At 53.2% G+C, this 17126-nt stretch overlaps 2 protein-coding genes across 4 annotated transcripts in view; both read right to left on the bottom strand.

The window, feature by feature from the left end:
- Positions 1 to 6157: 6157 nt before the first annotated feature.
- On the bottom strand, positions 6158 to 9587 carry OLFML3 (olfactomedin like 3). The gene is made up of 3 exons (XM_008147188.3): positions 9390 to 9587; positions 7993 to 8278; positions 6158 to 7414 (listed from the first exon to the last, which is right to left on the bottom strand). Exons 1-3 carry the CDS (start codon positions 9501 to 9503, stop codon positions 6594 to 6596), a joined length of 1221 nt encoding a protein of 406 aa, XP_008145410.2. The 5' UTR covers positions 9504 to 9587; the 3' UTR covers positions 6158 to 6593.
- A 1835-nt stretch (positions 9588 to 11422) lies between these two features.
- The window catches only part of HIPK1 (homeodomain interacting protein kinase 1), a 46388-nt gene continuing 40684 nt past the window's right edge, over positions 11423 to 17126 (bottom strand). For 2 of the 3 annotated variants that reach the window (XM_008147187.3, XM_028154092.2), the window contains exon 16: positions 11423 to 16074. In XM_008147187.3, the coding sequence (XP_008145409.2) occupies positions 15586 to 16074 (489 nt within the window). In that variant the 3' untranslated portion in view covers positions 11423 to 15585. The remainder of the gene's footprint in view (positions 16075 to 17126) is intronic. The other variant, XM_054712331.1, reaches the window with a different exon arrangement.

The raw sequence follows: 17126 nt of genomic DNA, 5'->3' as shown, positions 1-17126 counted from the left end.
TGCAAACAAATCAGAGTCAAGCCACAGCCAGACACCTGCCTCACCCCGAGCTTGTGAAAAATGGAGGCAGAGCTGCGCAGGGAGAAATGCACACATTCAACTCCATCCTCTAAACCTCTGCAGGAGACCCCCCCCCCCCCCCGGAGGCCAGGGCAGGAGCGGGGAAGGGCAGAGGCCCAGTTCTGCCCCTCGGCCCAACACCCCTCTCATCTCCAGCTGGATTTTCACTTTGAAGAAAAACGTACAGCCACACGACACTGCACGGTACTGTCCCAAACTCCATCCCTGCCCCTAAAGTGAGCTTCCCCACTTTCAGCCACAGCTGAGCAGCCATAGCCAACATTTCATCAATATGCATTAGATTTTTAATTAATCAACTGGCCTGTCCCGGTTGGCTTGGACATAAAGTGTTCCCACAGACGCTGCCTCTCCCATGGGCTTCATTCAGACTTCACCATCTTCCAGTGGCCTGCCCTGGCTCAGACCCCTGTCTCACTCCCTCATTTTCTTCCTGCCCCATGAACTAGGTAGGCAGTGGGCCTGGCTCTACGCTGTCATGGTGTTTGACTTGGCAGCCCAAACACTGCTTTTTGGCTTCATACAGGGGTGGGCAAAAGTAGGCCTACAGTGGTGAGTATGCAAAAACGGAGTTTATTCCTGTATTCTTATTTATTAATTATTGTATTACTTTCCATATGAACAACTGTAGACCTACTTTTGCCCACCCCAGTATTTTGACTGTCATATATTGTGTAAGTAGCTAAGGGAAGCTTTAAAGCTGTAACTAGAAGCACTAGCTCATTAATTAAGTAGGTAAGGGGAGACAAGGGAAATGCTAGTTGCATCACTGGATTTTAAATTGAGATAGGAGTAATCTCATTTAAACCAAACTTCAGCATTCATTTGAAAGCCTACAAATTGCAGACAAATGACCAGCCGTAAATTGTGATGTATGTTCTGTGGGTTTTTAATGAGGGCCAGTGAGGCAGCTCCACACTCTTACCGGGTGGAGCCAACATAGGTTTACTGCTGTGAGTACTCGGAACACAGAGTTTATTCTTGTATTATTGCTTATTCGTTGTTGTATTATTTATTTGTCTTACAACTGTAAACCTACGTTGGCCCCACCCTGTATTTCACCTCCATCAGGACTAAGGAGGACTGGAAAGGACCGAGAGAGGAAGAGGAGGGACTGTGCTGGGTCATTATCAGGAATGAGAGGAGAAAGTCTCATCTACGTGTGTTGACTTCCCCTGGGCTGGGAGGGGAAACGCTAAAGAATCCAGGTCCTTGGGTAGAGAGAGTCCAGGGGTGGAGACTGTGGTGTCCTCGGCCACTACCAGCATCAAAAACACCTGCTTCACAAGTGACTGGACAGGGCACAGTGAGACAGAAAACACCTGCATGATGTGAGGGGCCAGACCAGGTGATGTTAAGGCCTCTTCCTGCTTAAAACAGGCCACGCTCCTGGCCTGTGGAATACTCTGCCACCCTCAATGAAGGCACCGGGCATGTGTGTCAACTTTAACTCTTTCCAAGCCCTGTCACTCTTGTGCCGTCCCAGCCCAGAGTGGACAGTTGATTAGAAACAGCGAGGAAGATGTCTCGGAGTGGAGCCCCAGGCTCCAGGGAGAACGGACAGGGACAGTGAGAGAGGAGAGAGAAGAAGCAGCGGGTAGACAAGCATGATGGCCACGCTCCACGGGCCCTGCAGGCATCATCGCAGAGCAGCAAGCGTAGTAACTGATGTTGATAATTCTGAGGCATCAAGCGAGGTTAAATCACAGGTGTGTCACTACGAGCTGGTCACTCGACTCATTGGCAAGGTATCTACCGGACACCCAGTGTGCACGAGACTCTGGGTCTGGAAGACAGAAGGCGCGGCCCTTGTCCTCAAAGGCTCTCTGGACTTCTGTTTCTTCATGAAAGAAATGACTCCTGAGATTCCTTCCCGGAGGACACCAAGGGCTTTAGGCATTAGGGCTTGAACCTCGACAGTCCTGAGTGGTAACCCAGGTAACATAACTCTGTTTTGCAAAGGAGCAAACTGAGGCTCGGAAGGGTTGGCATCTGGCTCAAGGTCACACAGCTCAGGAGAAGCAGGGAGGTCTTCTGACTCCCACCCCTGGGCCCTCCCCGCACTGTCTTCCTCCCTCCAACAGCGCAGTCAGAATGGATGGAGAACAGCTCGGGCGCCTGACAACTGCGCGGATTTACGGGTCTGGAACATGACATCCACCAGCCACAAAACGAAGACCTTGCGCAATTGGACAGTAATAAATATCTCGAAGACCAAGTGCAACCAAAGCGGCCTTGAAGGATCTGTCAGAATCAACAGCGAATAAGTCCAAAAAGTCAACAGTGAGGGCTACAAGGGCGCATGCTGAACAGCTAAAATATCTTCAGAGAAAATGTGCTTGAGGAAAAAGGCAGCTTGGGAGCACTATGTTTAAAAAGAAAGAAAGGAAAAGGGAAAAAAGCCAAAACCCAAAACACACACACACACACATACACTCACTCACTCTGCTGGTGGAGTTGGTTCAGGCACTGAGAAGGGGCAGACACGTCCACATCTGACGGCTGTAACTGCCAATGGAGAGACCTAAGGGGTGTGTGTGTGGGGGGGGAGAGGGCGCGGGGCAGGGAAACAGGCACCGTGTTTTCCCACGGACAATGTACAAATGGGGGGAAAAGGTGGCCGAAGAGCCACTGGATCCGGGCAGATGGTCTATAACACCAGACATGGCCACCGGCAGTGTCCGATAGAGGGCACTGAGAGCCATGGCCTGGGGATGGGCATGTATCGAGCTCCAGTTAGTTTACAAACACCGGCTCGTCCGCTCACAGGTCTCTGGGGAAGGTCACACTCTCTGAAGCTCGGGGAATTGATCTGCCCAGGATCGCACGGCCAGCGAGTGCTGCCAGAACCCCGGCTCCGGAGGGGCCGTGCTGAGAGATTGTCGTTTCTACTCTCTCACTCTGCCCTTTCATACATTGGCGTTCACGTGTATAATTCTTCTGTGGAGTTATTAAATCCATAAATAAAGATTTAATCTTTTAAGCTCTGCATGGTGAGAGCGGGGGTTGAAAAGGAGCAGGCAGAGCAGAGCTTCCAGCCCCGGCACCGGGTGGCAGAGGGGCAGGAGAGGCTGCGGCTGCTGCTGGGGGCTGAGGGCGGAGGGGCCGAGACAGCCACAGGGGGCCTGCGCACCCGCCCTAAAGAGAACGATCCTGCCCGGCCAGTGTGGCTCAGTGGTTGAGCACCGCCCCGTGAACCAGGAGGTCACGGTTTGATTCCTGGTCAGGGCACATGCCCGGGTTTGGGCTCAATCCCCAGTGTGAAGTGTGCAGGAGGCAGCCAATCGATGTTTCTCATTGATGTTTCTATCTCTCTATCCCTCTCCCTTCTTCTCACTAAAATCAATAAAAATAAAAATTTTTTTTTAAAGGGAAGTGTCCTGAAGACTGGGAGACACCCAGGAGAGTCTGGCAGCTCTCACTCTGAGCACGTTCCGACCTAAACCGGGCAGAGGAATGGGAGCAGAGGGGTGCTCCCAGGAGCCCGGGGAAGGCGCAGCTGTGTAAGGAGAGGGGCTGAGAAGGCCTCCAGAAAACCGAGAGGAGGAGGAGGAGGAAGAGGGCAAGGGCTCTGGCTCCCATTTTGCTCAGTGCCCGCCCTGGAGTTGAAGCCCTGACAGCTGAGTCAACAACCCATTCCCCACATCTCTGCCCTCCCTCCCCATCACGCAGGGGACACACACTGGCTCGGGTCCGTGATGACGACGACAAGATGGACCCTTCGGTTTCTCTGGCAGGGACACACCAAGGCCAGCGCCAGGGAGGAGGGGATCCTGAGGAGGAGGAGGAGAGCATGGACGTTGGGGCAGGAAACGCTGGGGCCAGAGTCGGGGTGGGGAGCCCTCTGACCCCTGCCTCCTGGTGGAGAGGCAACATCCGGACCCGCCATCCGGGAAGGCTGTCCCCCTGCCTCCGGCCGCCGTCCCCACATCCCCGTCCCTGGCCTGACCGTCTTGGGGCCAGGCGTCGGGGACAGATGTGGGGCTGCCTTCTCTTTGGGCTTTTCGCCCCTGCTCCCCCCATCAGGGTCTCGCTGCCTTTTGTTCAACCCAGACCAGAGGCCAGGCCTCCCTGCAACTCCCCTCCACGTCCTGGTTCGGGACTGGTTTCTGGCACGTGAGGGCCGCGGGGGGTCCGAGAAGGGCCGGAGGCTGGCCGGGGGGTGACGGACTCAGCGGCCCAGGCTCCCCCGGAGCCGCGGATAATGGAATGGATCTGGACAGTCCCCTGGATCTGCCCACACAGCTCCACGCACCTTCCCAAAGCTTCCGAAATAGCACCAGCTTTTGTACAGGAGCCAAAAAGGAAGAAAAGAAAAAAAAAGCGGAAAGAAGTAAATGACAAGGCCCCAGAGATGTCTGCCCTTTCAGAAAAGTCGGAGGGAACTTTCCCAAAGAAATTTTAAGGCCAGAAAATAACAACAACTCTTCTCATGGAGGAACCAGGCAAAGAACGACGCCATGAGCCAGGCAGGCACTGTGGGTGGCGGAGGGGGGGGGAGGTGAACGACCTGGTTTTATACTCACATGACGTCACTGGCACCGAGTCGGACCCTTCTCTCCTCAGGTCCCGTCATCAAAAACCCATCCCCGATGTTTGGTGCTGCATCAAGACAACTCCACCTTCCAGCACCTTCCAGCAGCTTCCAACCCCACGCGCCAGGCGGGAGAAGATTCCCGCCAGATGCGCACACGCATGCGCACACACGCACGCGCAGAGGCGAGCATGCGCACACTCAGCCACAGTGGGGCGTGGCCACCCCGCTGTGGCCTGGACCCCTCTCCAGGCTGCACTGAGAACCCCGCCCCCTCTCTCCTGCCTCCCACCCCTCCCGCCTGCGCCTGCGCCTGCGCTGGAGCCCGATGCTCTGTGGGCAGACCCCTTCGTGGGCTGATAGGGGGTGACGACCACTGCCAGCCCCCCATTAGGAGAGAAGTGGATGGGTGAGCCCCCACCGCCTCCGGCTCCTGCTGCCTTTCTTCCCCCTTCCTCATCAACCTACGTGGGGGGGGGGGGGGGGGGCGCGGCTCAGCCTAAGGAGAGAAGGCAAAGGAGGCTCGTGGGGCCCTGGCAGATCCACCCATGAGGGGGGCGGGGGAAGACTGTCACTGTGGGGAGACCATCTTCCTTTTCCCTCTCCCTTTGGGGTAAATCACCACGAGGACTCCCACGTCCCCATAACAGCAGGGGGTCTGGCCCGTCCAACAGCCTTGCTCCCCAGTGCTGTCCAGGGCGCAGGGAGGAAGCTGGGGCGGGCCTGGTCCAGAGCTCAGCAGATTCCCAGGGACTGGAGTCTCAAACCCGGGGTTTTCCCCCTCCTGTCCCCTCCCTTTCCCCAGATGGTCTCAGGCCATTGCAAACCAGAGGCCAGGGGGCCAGCCAGAGAGGGTTAAGCTTCCAGGACTCCTGGACCGACTTCTGCCAGGTTCCCGGCCCAGGGTGGGTAGGTGTGGGGGATGAGGGTGGAGAGAGGGAGTGTGTTGGGAAACTGGAGGCCTAACATCGGGAGACATGGTCACTGCCCCTCCACCCAAACCGCAGACGCTGTGGCAGCAGGAAAATCCGGGAGACGCAGACCAAGTCCGATTGTGCAACCCTGGGGGCCAGCCCGCCGCCGGAGCCGGGAGTGCGGCCGAGTCCACTGCAGAGGTAGGGCTTCAAGTTCTTACTGAAAACACAGGCGCTCAGGGCGCTGGCTTACACACACACACACACACACACACACACACACACACACACGAGCTTTCCATGCAGCCTCAACCCACTTTCTGGTTCAACACCTCTGAGAACTGGAACTGAGCTCCGCCCCTAGGGGAGCCACTGGTGGTTGTGGGAGGGCTGAGGAGGAGGAGGTGGGTGCGGAGGGCTTTTGCCAGCCTCCTGAAGTGGCGGGATCTGCTGCTTCCCCGGCGCCTCCCAGTGAAATCTGTAACCAGAGAAGTGCCTCTCCCTCAGCCAGGGAACCCCGCCAAGTCCCTAATGTGGCTTAGGGAGCAGGGATGGGGTGGAGGAGAAAAGAGAGGGTCACGGGGTGAAATATGATCTGAGGGCTGCCCCAAACAGACACAGGCGAGGAGCGGTGGATTTTCCCTTTAATGCAAAACCCATCAGTACAAAATGAGGTGGAGAGAGTCCCTTTCTGGAGGGCATTGATGGGAGAGAGGGCTCCGTTGAAAGTCCTCTCTCCTCCAACTCACACGGAGGCAACAAATACTCTGTTGCCTCTCACTGGGGCGGCCCCCATTCGAGGGCCAGAGCTCTGGGTCACCTTAGGCCTGAAATTTGTGGACATGGGCCAGGAGAAAGGAGGGAACCCTTCGGGTTTTCTCTCTTTTAGCTCTAAAAGGGGTACACAAGATCCAGAGTCCCATAGGAAATGAAGGGGCCATCGGAACTTGGCTAAAAGATGAGACTTGAACTACAACTTGCCCACAGTTGGAGAACGAGGAGCAGGAAACGTAGTGGGGCTATAAGTGTATGGAGATGGGAGAGATCCCTAACACGAGGCCAGCTCCTCAGACTTCCTCCTCCTTCTTCCTCATCTCCAGCTTGTAGACCAGCTGGTAGCCATCATCCCAGGCATAGAGCTGGCGCTCCCGGGGATTATAGCGGAGGCTGGCGTGGGCCCCGTATCGGCGGGGGAAGTAAGGGAGCGCCGCCCTCTCAGGGGTCAGGGTGCCGCTGGCATCGAAGGAGCATTGGATGCGGGCCCGGCTGGCAGGGCGGGTGTTATAGACGACGTACAGGGTCCCACAGATGACAAAGGCAGCCTCGGCATTCTCTCTGGGACACGGTGTGTCCCACTGCTGCTCCGTGTCCAGTGTCTGTGGGTCTAACTTGGCCAAACACAGGTGCCTGTCGTCCTCGCGGGTGGCATAGACAGCCCACAGGCCCTCCTCGTCGGCCGCCAGGTCGATGTACGTGTCTGACGTCAGCCCATAGGGGGGGATCAGACCCTCTGCTGGGAACACGGAGCTGTCCACCACCGTGCGGTTGGCCAGGTGGAATTTGATGAGCTGCAAAGTGTCCTCCAGCTCCCCGCCCCCTCCAGGTCCTCCAGGAGGCCTCCGGGCGTAATAAAGGAAGCCACCGTACACCAGCTGCCCTGTGCCCACCCAGGGGAAGGGGACCCGGACGCGGGAAGCTTTCCGGGCGGCCATGGCCAGGGTGAAGTCACGCAGCCTTGGGAACACGAAGGCCGTGTCATTCTGTGTCCCGTCCAGCACATAGATCTTCTCTGCGGGCCCCAGCGGGTCCTTGGTCCAGAGGCCAGCTGAGCCCCCGAAACGCTTCAGGATCTTCATGGACCTCACCTGCGAGATGGTGTAGCCGCAGTCTGTGGGGAAGGAGGCAAGCACAGGAAATACAGGCAAGAGTTAGCCGCCCAACGCAGGAAGCGCCTGCGCCTGGGGTGGGCCACGGGAGAACAGTGGGCAGTTGCCCAGTGCCGTGGTCGGCAAACTGCAGCTCATGAGCCACATGTGGCTCTTTGGCCCCTTGAGTGTGGCTCTTCCACAAAATACCACGGCCTGGGCGAGTCTATTTTGAAGAAGTGGCGTTAGAAGAACTTTAAGTTTAAAAAATTTGGCTCTCAAAAGAAATTTCAGTCGTTGTACTGTTGATATTTGGCTCTGCTGACGAATGAGTTTGCCGACCACTGGCCCAGTGGATGCCTCCACTGCCATGGAGGACTGGGAAAAAGGGTCCCCAGAAACCCTCCTTGATGGGCCCGTCATGACAGAGTTGCCCTAAAACAGATTCCAGAAGATACAGCCCACGCGGGTGGGGGCAAGGAGGGGAGAGGGGACCGTGGTGGACAGCTCAGTATTCCCCGCGCAGGCGTGGGTTCCTCCGTACGGGCCGAGGACCAGGGCACAGGTCCTCCGAGCCAGGGTCTGCCGCCAGGTCGCTCACCTGTCACCATGTCGTACTTCTCATTTCTTCTGCCCTTGCCTTTGGCCCCGGAGCCTCCGGGCACCTTCTCGTTAACCTCTTCACAGGGCAGAGCTGGGTTCTGGGTCTCCAGATAGTCCACCTCCCGCTCCAGACGGTCCACTCTCCCCGCCATGGTGTCCGCCTCCGTCCGCAGGGCCTCCCGCTCCTTCTCCGCCACCTCCAGCAGCGGCAGCATCTTGTTCTTGAAGTCCCGCAGCTCAGCAGCGTGCCGGCTGCTCTGGTCCTGGCACTGGGCCAGCCGTTCCTGAAGGGATTGGGGGGGGGGGGGGCAGGAAGAGGGATGGGGGAAGGAGGAAAGGCTGCAGGGTTAGACTCCCAGGCAGGGAGAGGCCCAACCAGGGAGTCAGGAATGGGGAAGAGCACACACTCAGCCGGGCAGCAACATCCCCTTCCACCTCCGCAGAAAGGAAACCAGATGTTCAGAGACGCGAAGTGTGCAGGAAGCCCGGCTCAGGCTCACCCAGGCCCCGCCACCGAGCACGCCCTCCCGCCTGCCTTCTCTGCCAGCGGGGCCCCTGAGCCACCCGCCTCCAGCCCGTCTAAGTGCGTGGAGGGGAGGGCGCTCTGCCCCACGACACAATTCTCCTGGGATTACGAGGCTCCAGACTTCAACGTGTGAAAAAGGGAGAGTTCTCTGGGACCTTCCAACTTGGACAGAAGCATCAGCTCGGCCTGAGATGCGTCCCCACAGTCCCAGCTCTAGTTTGCCCTCTTCCCTCTAGTCCCGTGGTCGGCAAACAGCGGCTCGCGAGCCACTAGCGGCTCTTTGGCCCCTTGAGTGTGGCTCTTCCACAAAATGCCACGGCCTGGGCGAGTCTATTTTGAAGAAGTGGCGCTAGAAGAAGTTTAAGTTTAAAAAATTTGGCTCTCAAAAGAAATGTCAATCGTTGTCCTGTTGATATTTGGCTCTGTTGACGAATGAGTTTGCCGACCACTGCTCTAGTCCAGGCGTCCTCAAACTGCGGCCCGCGGGCCACATGCGGGTGTTTTTGCCGTTTTGTTTTTTTACTTCAAAATAAGATATGTGCAGTGTGCCTAGGAATTTGTTCATAGTTTTTTTTTTAAACTATAGTCCGGCCCTCCAACGGTCTGAGGGACAGTGAACTGGCCCCCGTTTAAAAAGTTTGAGGACCCCTGCCTAGTCTGTTGAATCCCAGGGGTAAGACGCAAAGGTCTGAATCGCTCTGTGTACGTGGGGAAGAGGACTTAACATTTTGAGAATCTTATTAAAAGATGGAGTTTCCTGTAGGTTCTTACAGAGCCCTGTCTGGTCATCCCTCGATGCCTGATACACTGGGTGCACCAACGAAAAATGTGCCACCCTGCCAGGCTGGGCTGGGAGAGGAGCCACTCACCTCCAGGGCGACCAGCCGGCGTTCCATGTACTCCACCAGGTGCTGCTGCTGTCCTCCCAGGGGCCGCGACCACGACAGAAGGAGCAGGAGGAGGAGAGGAGCCCAGGGTCCCATGGCAGCGGGAGAGGGGGCCGGGGCAGGAGTGCACAGGCAGCCGGGTGCGGGCGCCTCTGCCCCTGGAGCCCGCGGGGGAGCCTGGGAGGCGGGGTGGGGGCGGGCCTTCTCCGCTGGATCTCCGGGTCTCTCTCACTCCTCTGGAATGCTTTCAGGCCTTTACGGCCCCCGCCCCCTCCTTTCTGCCGGGGCTGATCAAACACAGATGGCCCCACTGCAGAGCGGCCAGAAGCCTTAACCACCTCCCGCCTAGGCTGTAGGCTCTCGGGGAGAGGAGGAGAGGAAAACCCTGGGCACAGCCTTTGGGCAGTCACCCAGGAGAAGGGGGCGCTGGGGAGGCCCCAAAGAAAACTCTTATTCCCATGTTTCAGAAGGCCTCCAGCGCTGACATAAGAAATATCCTTCATTAATGTTTTCCCAGCAAAAAAAAAAACGGCATGAGTTGTTTTCTGCCTTGGTCAGTGGAAGCTGGAAGCGGGAGGGGAGGTTGGAGGGGAAGAGGTGGGAAAAGGGTACAGTGGTCTTCTGTATCATGGTCTTCCATAGCTCGTTGGCGCCACCTAGTGCTCAACACCAGGTATCGTCTCAGGATTAACAGGGAAACCAAGGCTTCGACTTCAACTTCTTGTGGAATTTTCCACACAGCAAGCCAAGCAGACTGAATTTATAGGTGTTTTCGTCACTAAATTGCCGATTTCCCCACGGACTACCCAATTACTTATGGGGCTATGCCAGCCTCTCTCTTATTTAGCCTAAAGACGAGAATATAACAGATAAAAAAACAATTTGAAAACAAAACAAACAGGTCATTGAGAAGTCGGTAAATTCTTGATTAACTGGAAGCATGATTGACAGCAGAGCCTTTGTAGATGGCTATCCTTGGCCTGAATGCTTCAAGGTATATTCTCTTAACTGGGGAGTGTGCAGCAAGTTCACACTAACTTTACATTCATTTTTTCAGGGGAAAATCTGAAAAATATGTATATGCAGTCTCAATCAATATAAATGTATCATGACTTCCCCACTTATGGGAGAGGGCTACTGATCATTTGTTTCTTTTGGTTACGGTCCAAAAGGGTGTTTCTGAATGTGTCTCATTTCTAGATCCCCACTATGACTTCAGGAGCCCCAGATGAAGGAATGGCCACTGGAGGGTTGACTGGGCCTGAAACCCGTGTCCAAAGGAGTCAACTGAATGTAGCATTTATTCAGAGACCTGGAGTGATCGATCCAGACAAACCTCTAATTCTTGATCCGGAGGAATTTTACTCCCTTTAGGATGAAGAGAACTCTAATGACACGTGCTTCTTCTCTACAAGGACCTGGCTCCCCACCAGCTGCACGGAGGGGAAGGAGCACTCTGGTGGTGATTTTTTTAAAAAAATATATTTTATTGATTTTCCACAGAGAGGAAGGGAGAGGGATAGAGAGTTAGAAACATCAATGAGAGAGAAACATCGATCAGCTGCCTCCTGCACACTCCCCACCGGGTATGTACCTGCAACCACAGTACATGCCCTTGACCGGAATCAAACCTGGGACTCTTGAGTCCGCAGGCCAACGCTTTATCCACTGAGCCAAACCGGTTAGGGCTCTGGTTGTGATTCTTACTGGTATTTTCACTCTGCTGTGTTAAGTGTCAGGTGGAACTCGCTGGGAAACGACGTTTAATTAGCCTGTGTCAGAGGTTTCTGCCTCTTTGCAAGGGCCAGATCTCCAGTTAGGGCCCTGCAACTCCATTCTTGGGAAAAGTCCCCTCCCAATGCCCACTCATTTCTGCTGTGGAGGTCTGTATGAAAGATGAATTTGTCTCTAACACATAATTTGTCTACTGATTTTCAGGTGTATTTAGGTATCCAAAGATGCCATTTGGTGACTCCCTTTGTATCCCTATAACAAAAGTGAAAAAGCCACATGAATCAGAAAATTTACCCATTTTATTGATGCATGGCAATTGCTCTACATTTTACCATATTATGTAGAAAATACTGAAAATACAAGCTACTTTGTAAAACCAAAGACAAACATTGAATCCAAAGATAAACTATGTTTTACACAATGGACCCTTTTCCCGTAGTTAGTATTAAATTTTAAATATCTATTTATTTTGTTAAAATGATTATTTTACATACTCCCTAAGTACATCTGCATTACAAACATAGCTCAGTAATTCTCAGAAACTGCTTCTAGAGGCTCATTGTCCAAGGGAGAGCACGACCAGAAAAGGGAGAAAGCAACGAAAGTTTAAATCGCACACAATAACTAGCATATCCAATACACTGAATAAAGTTGGAATTCCATTGCAATATCAAGGATTCAAAGCAGAAACACTAACATTACATAGAATGCACATAGAATGTACTGCTACATGTAGTGAGATTATTTTCCAAGCTGAATCAAAACCACACATTATATAAAGTTACGCAACAAACAACCATGAAGACATGCTGCACCATCCATCAGTTAAAAACAAAATCAAAAGAGGAAGCAGGCTTGGGCCATTCCTGTCACTGGGAGGCAACTTCATTCCCTAACTTAAACCACCCTAACCAGTGGGTTTTTGCATAATAATGCTGAATAAAACGCCCTGACTGTACTTGCCTGGCTGTGGGCCCTCAGGCCTACCCCCTCTCCTGGAAGATGGTGGATGGCAGACCGTCTGATGTGGAGTGCTTACTCCGAGGGGGGGCTGGGAGCTGAGCACGGACCGCAGGATCACCGCCTGGGGGCTATTAAGAACTCTAGAGTGATCAGGTGTCCTGACGAGCCAAGAGTGGCTGCATTTAATTAACCCTTCCCCACTGCTCTCTCACCCGGAAGGGGAGAAGCCGGAAGTGCACTCCTGAGAGGGCCTAAAGCCTAAACCTGCTCGGAGGCCAGGCCACTCGGACGGAGGCCAGGCCACTCGGACGCACGCCAGCCGCTCAAGCCCCAGGGACAGGATTGAAAGCCACACGGAGCACATATACATTCAGCAGACACAGGTGGGTTTTTACCTGGGTGAATCTGAAATGCCAATTGATAGACTGGCTGAAAAGCTCTAAAATCCCTAAAGCCGCACAATGCTAGTAAGGTGATTAAGGTAACAATACAAATCTTGGCATCGTCTTTTCCCGCATCTTTAAACGGTATCTAACCTACAGGACTGGGGGCAGGAGTGGAGTGTTTTGTGGTGGTTTTTCCTGCATCTTGTTTTTTACAAAAACAACAATCCCTATCCCTTGTAAAGAAAAGGAACAAAAAAGTTTCCATTAGAAACTAGCTCTGCCTTTGAAGCAAGAAACTCCGAGTGGGCTTGGCACAAAGGAGACACAGAGACCACACACGCCGACCAGAACACTTAACGCACTAGTGACAGAAGCGATACTAACTGCTTGGGTATCTTGACCAGTAGAGCGCTGAACACACAACTTAAGATAATGAAAACGCATAGAGAGCGCCGACACCTTCCCGGCAGGCTGTCCTGACTGGCCCTCCCGGAAGCCCAGACTCCTCACAAAGAAGAAACTCCAAACACCTTGACAGCTCCTCGGTGTTCCACCCCGAGCAGGGCCGGCTGCCCGGGCTCCATGAAATCCCCCATCTCCACCCTGCACCTCCCTACGCCATCTCCGCAAAGAACCCGTCCTAGACGTACCCCTCAACTGTCCTTTTCAATTCAGATGGAACACTTCTGTGCCTTAGGGTTAACCTTCTTCCCCAAAATCTTTATGGGCAGGAACATCCCCATCCGCAGTACCCTCCACTTGACCCCGATCCATGCAGGAGCTGAGAGGACAAGGGCAGTTTCACAGTTGGAAGGGCCCCGAGAATATACAAGTTGGCAAAAAGGAACCTCAAAAGCCCAACGGCTTTGGTACTTTCCTAAGATTCTTCGCTGCCACCAGCGGCACCACGAGACTCTTCGTAGTGTGGGGACACGGGGAGCAATACAACAGGCTCTTTGGTATAAACACATCTGTTATATATGTTTTTCAACAAGCAAATATTTTACTAGGAATGTCAGCTATCTGCAGGAAGGACTACCACATGGGGAAAGGGGGGAATCTCATTCTCAAAGTGATTGCACATCCTTTTTGGAAAGAAGAAACGATGCATATTAAATACTGGCTTGACTCCTCTCACCTGCTCCCTGAATGCTCACAGGAGCAGGTGGCCGCGCAGTGGGGAGCCACGTGGGGACGTGCTTCTGAGAGAGGAGGCTGAGGCGCCGGGATGGGAAGGGGCAGAGGCGGCGGGAGAGGAGGAAAGCTGCTATTTGAAGGTTTCCGTGTCGGCAGGGAAACTGAGCACAACGCATGTACACAGCACAGCTACTAGTCCTGTTCTGATAAACCCGGGGAACAGCTCAGGGTCCACGGGGGCTTGCTGGTCCATCCTAAGGCAAGCTCACTGTAAACTCTAGAACCACTACATTATCATATAAGGCACTACAATAGGGGAGGGCAGAGGGGGAAGGGAGGGGCACTCACTGCACAAGTCCTCACCAGACACACCTGTGCAAAAACAACTCCAACGGTCTCCGCTCCTGCAGGCGACGCCCTGCGCCTTCAGCACTACAGTGATATGCTCTAACAGAATCGCAATTAGTTCACATACATCCCAACAAGGAGCAGTTCATTTTGGTTTAAATACAATGGAGACACCAATTCCATCTCCCGGGTAACACTGGAGGATCAGGTACACACGAAATACACAATTCAAGTGTAATCACTACACATTTGATTACAAATAACATCTTGGGAGAGCAGGAAAAATTGCTTATTATATTTTTCTAATCAATATGTACATATTTAATTATGCAAAATATTAAAACACCACCATTACAAAACTTCTAAAATATTTTTAAATTCAGTAATAAATTTTTAAAATATTTTTTGCAATTCCTACATGCACTTATTGTGTAAGTCTTAATAAGAGAGCATTCAGTCTGCTGCTGGCATACAAAGGAAGCTAGTCTAAAGTATAAAAGCTATACACAATGTTCTCATCTGGTCTCAGATTCTTTCGCTTTCTCCCCAAATCAATCACAGAGAACAGGAGGGAGAGGTGAGGGGAGGAGAGAGAGAGGTGGATTATTGAAAATACTTACTAATCTTTAGGCGAAGCTCATCAATGCCAGTAGCGCATACTACAAAGAGATTTTGCATATAATAAAACCACCACCACCGTACAATAGCAACCACCTCAATGGCTTTTCCATAATAAAATGTGAGCTGAATCAGGACATTTTAAAAAATAATTTCAAAATAATGCACGGTGCTTCGTTTAAGAAGAACACGTGGGGCTTTGTGTTTTCAGGGCAGGCATGGGTTCTCGCGCTGTTACCAGCACACGGTGAGCGGCCTTTTGAACACGACTTTGTAATACACACAGAGCAATGAGAGAATCCCAATAGTCATTCAGAGCAGTACACAACCAGTTATGCAGAAATAACAATTGCCCATTAAGTATAATGTGACATGAAAACAAAACTAAAACACTCTAAGTTTAAATATCTCACAGACAAAAGTAAAATTCTGAGGAGAAGTGCCTGATAGAAAAATAAGGACTTGAGAAAGCTACTCTTAAAACAGGCAATTAAGTCTTGGTTTTTAAACAAGCAAAAAGCAATGATTTTTTTTCTCTCACTAACAGACTCCAAGTCCTTCTATCGGCATTTTTCCTCTGACCAGTAACTACAATAAAACAAAGTTAAATAAAGAGGGGCTTCACTTGTTTTTAAAAGCATTTATAGAAACAAAAGTCCGAGAGAAAATATTTTTCAAAGGGTGACTTCAGAATGACCTCTCTCCCTTGGTCACTGCAGAAGATGGGCATCTGAATCTTCCAAATAGCAGACTGCTGTCGCAAAAATAAGGAATTAAAAACGGGCGGACTTGGGAGACTCCAACAATGCAGTCAACACTGAGACAGGTTCCCCAGAGAAAAACCTTCTGTCAGTGGGCCCTGCAGAGCGAGGGGCTGGCTAAGGAGTTTCAGGAGAGAGTAGGGGAGGAGCTGAGCACAGCCCATTCTGCCATTCTGCAGAACTCGGGGCCAGAGAGGGCAGCCACGGCCCCTCCTCCCTCACGCTCACCAACTACAAGTAGGAATACTGGCTGATCTTGGTAGGACTCAGTGGGTATCCAGTGTAAATTGTTGAGCCTCGGGACGAGCCAATGTAGGACTGGGTGGCAAACTGGTGTTGGTACTGAGCAGGGGCCACACTGGCAGAGGTGAGGAGGCTGGGCCCCACACTGACAGGGACCTGGTGCACCAGAGTGCTGGGGTGGGTGGTATAGGCTGCAGCGTGCCTTGAGGAGCCCTGGGGGGAGAAGAGATGAGCAATGGAGCTGGTGGAGCCCAGTGCAGCAGCAGAGGTGGGGGCAGCGTACGTATACAGGTGAGGCTGGCTTGGCAAGTGAGCAGGGGCTGGGGCCAGGTGTGGGTGCCCCGTCGAGTGTATCGGGCTGCCATGCTGGAAGGCGTAGGGGGCTTGGGAGAGCGGGGCCACAAACGCCTGCTGTCTGCGGGGGGCAGGGTTGCTGCTTCTCTCCTGCGAGGTTGGAGCTGACGATGACTGCTGGTTCTGGAAGGAGGAAGAAGGGAGTAAGGCATCTCGCAGTCACTCTGGGTCAGGGCACCGAAGGCCAAGCTGAGAGCTGAGGTTCTACCTTCCGCTGCCGCCGGGCTGCCAGAGCGCTGACCTCCCAGACGGCCGTGCTATCAGGAGGCAGCCGTCCAGCCCTCTGCCTCCTGGCAGCACATCCTAGCCCAGCCCAGATGGCAGCGCCTTGCTCTTAAGCATGACAGGAAGGGGGTCAGGCGTTCGGAGGGCTACCCACTCCTGCAAGTTAGTAACTGGTGGCTCAACTCACCCTAGTCTGGCGTCAGTGAGTCTGCATTTTTCCTAACCTTTCTTTCTTGGCAATGCTTTCTTTTGTTCTCCTCTAAGTTCTTCATCTCCCTCGTGAATTGTGGAGCCTAAAACACACGCACTAACTCGAATTTACATTTGCACTTGCATGTGTGCGCTCTCTCTCACACGCATACACACACACACACACACACACACACACACGCAGTTACATCCTCATATGTACACTTTCTCACTACTAGGAGACATCACACAGGCACCAGAATTTGAGCTGAGGAAGAGTGACTGCAGACAGAATAGTGACCCCGTCCCCTAGCAGAGGGTCGGACGGGAGGAAAAGGCCCCAAATCCTGGGCTCACACAACATGTAGGACTAGAACCGGTGATAAGGTGGTCAGAAAGCTTTTCCCTGTCTGCTGCCTCAGGCAGTGTGAGGCTCGTGTTATTTATGATCTGGGAGATGAAGCAAGAGAATCTGGTCTCAAAGCGTGTGGTGGTGCAGAACCAGACACGGGCTAAAGCGCCTTAGGCTCCTTCTGCATTCCAGACATTTCTCTCATCTCCCAGGACAGACAGGACAGTCTGATGGAAACCCCGGGATGTGCATCCTGCACACACTTCCACACGGATGCAGAGACAGCATGTGCGGATCTGACACGGGCCACAGAACACCACACTGTTAGACACAAAAGGAGCTTCATTGGGCTTTATTCAGCAGTCCAGCCAGAAGTGGGGTTGTCCAGAGAGTAACAACAGGGGGGGCC

The sequence above is a fragment of the Eptesicus fuscus genome, chromosome 22 (assembly GCF_027574615.1).
Source record: "Eptesicus fuscus isolate TK198812 chromosome 22, DD_ASM_mEF_20220401, whole genome shotgun sequence".
NCBI classification, from domain to species: Eukaryota; Metazoa; Chordata; class Mammalia; order Chiroptera; family Vespertilionidae; genus Eptesicus; species Eptesicus fuscus.
The sequence above is the reverse complement of the archived record's forward strand: the minus strand, read 5'-3'. Positions and strand labels throughout refer to the sequence as shown.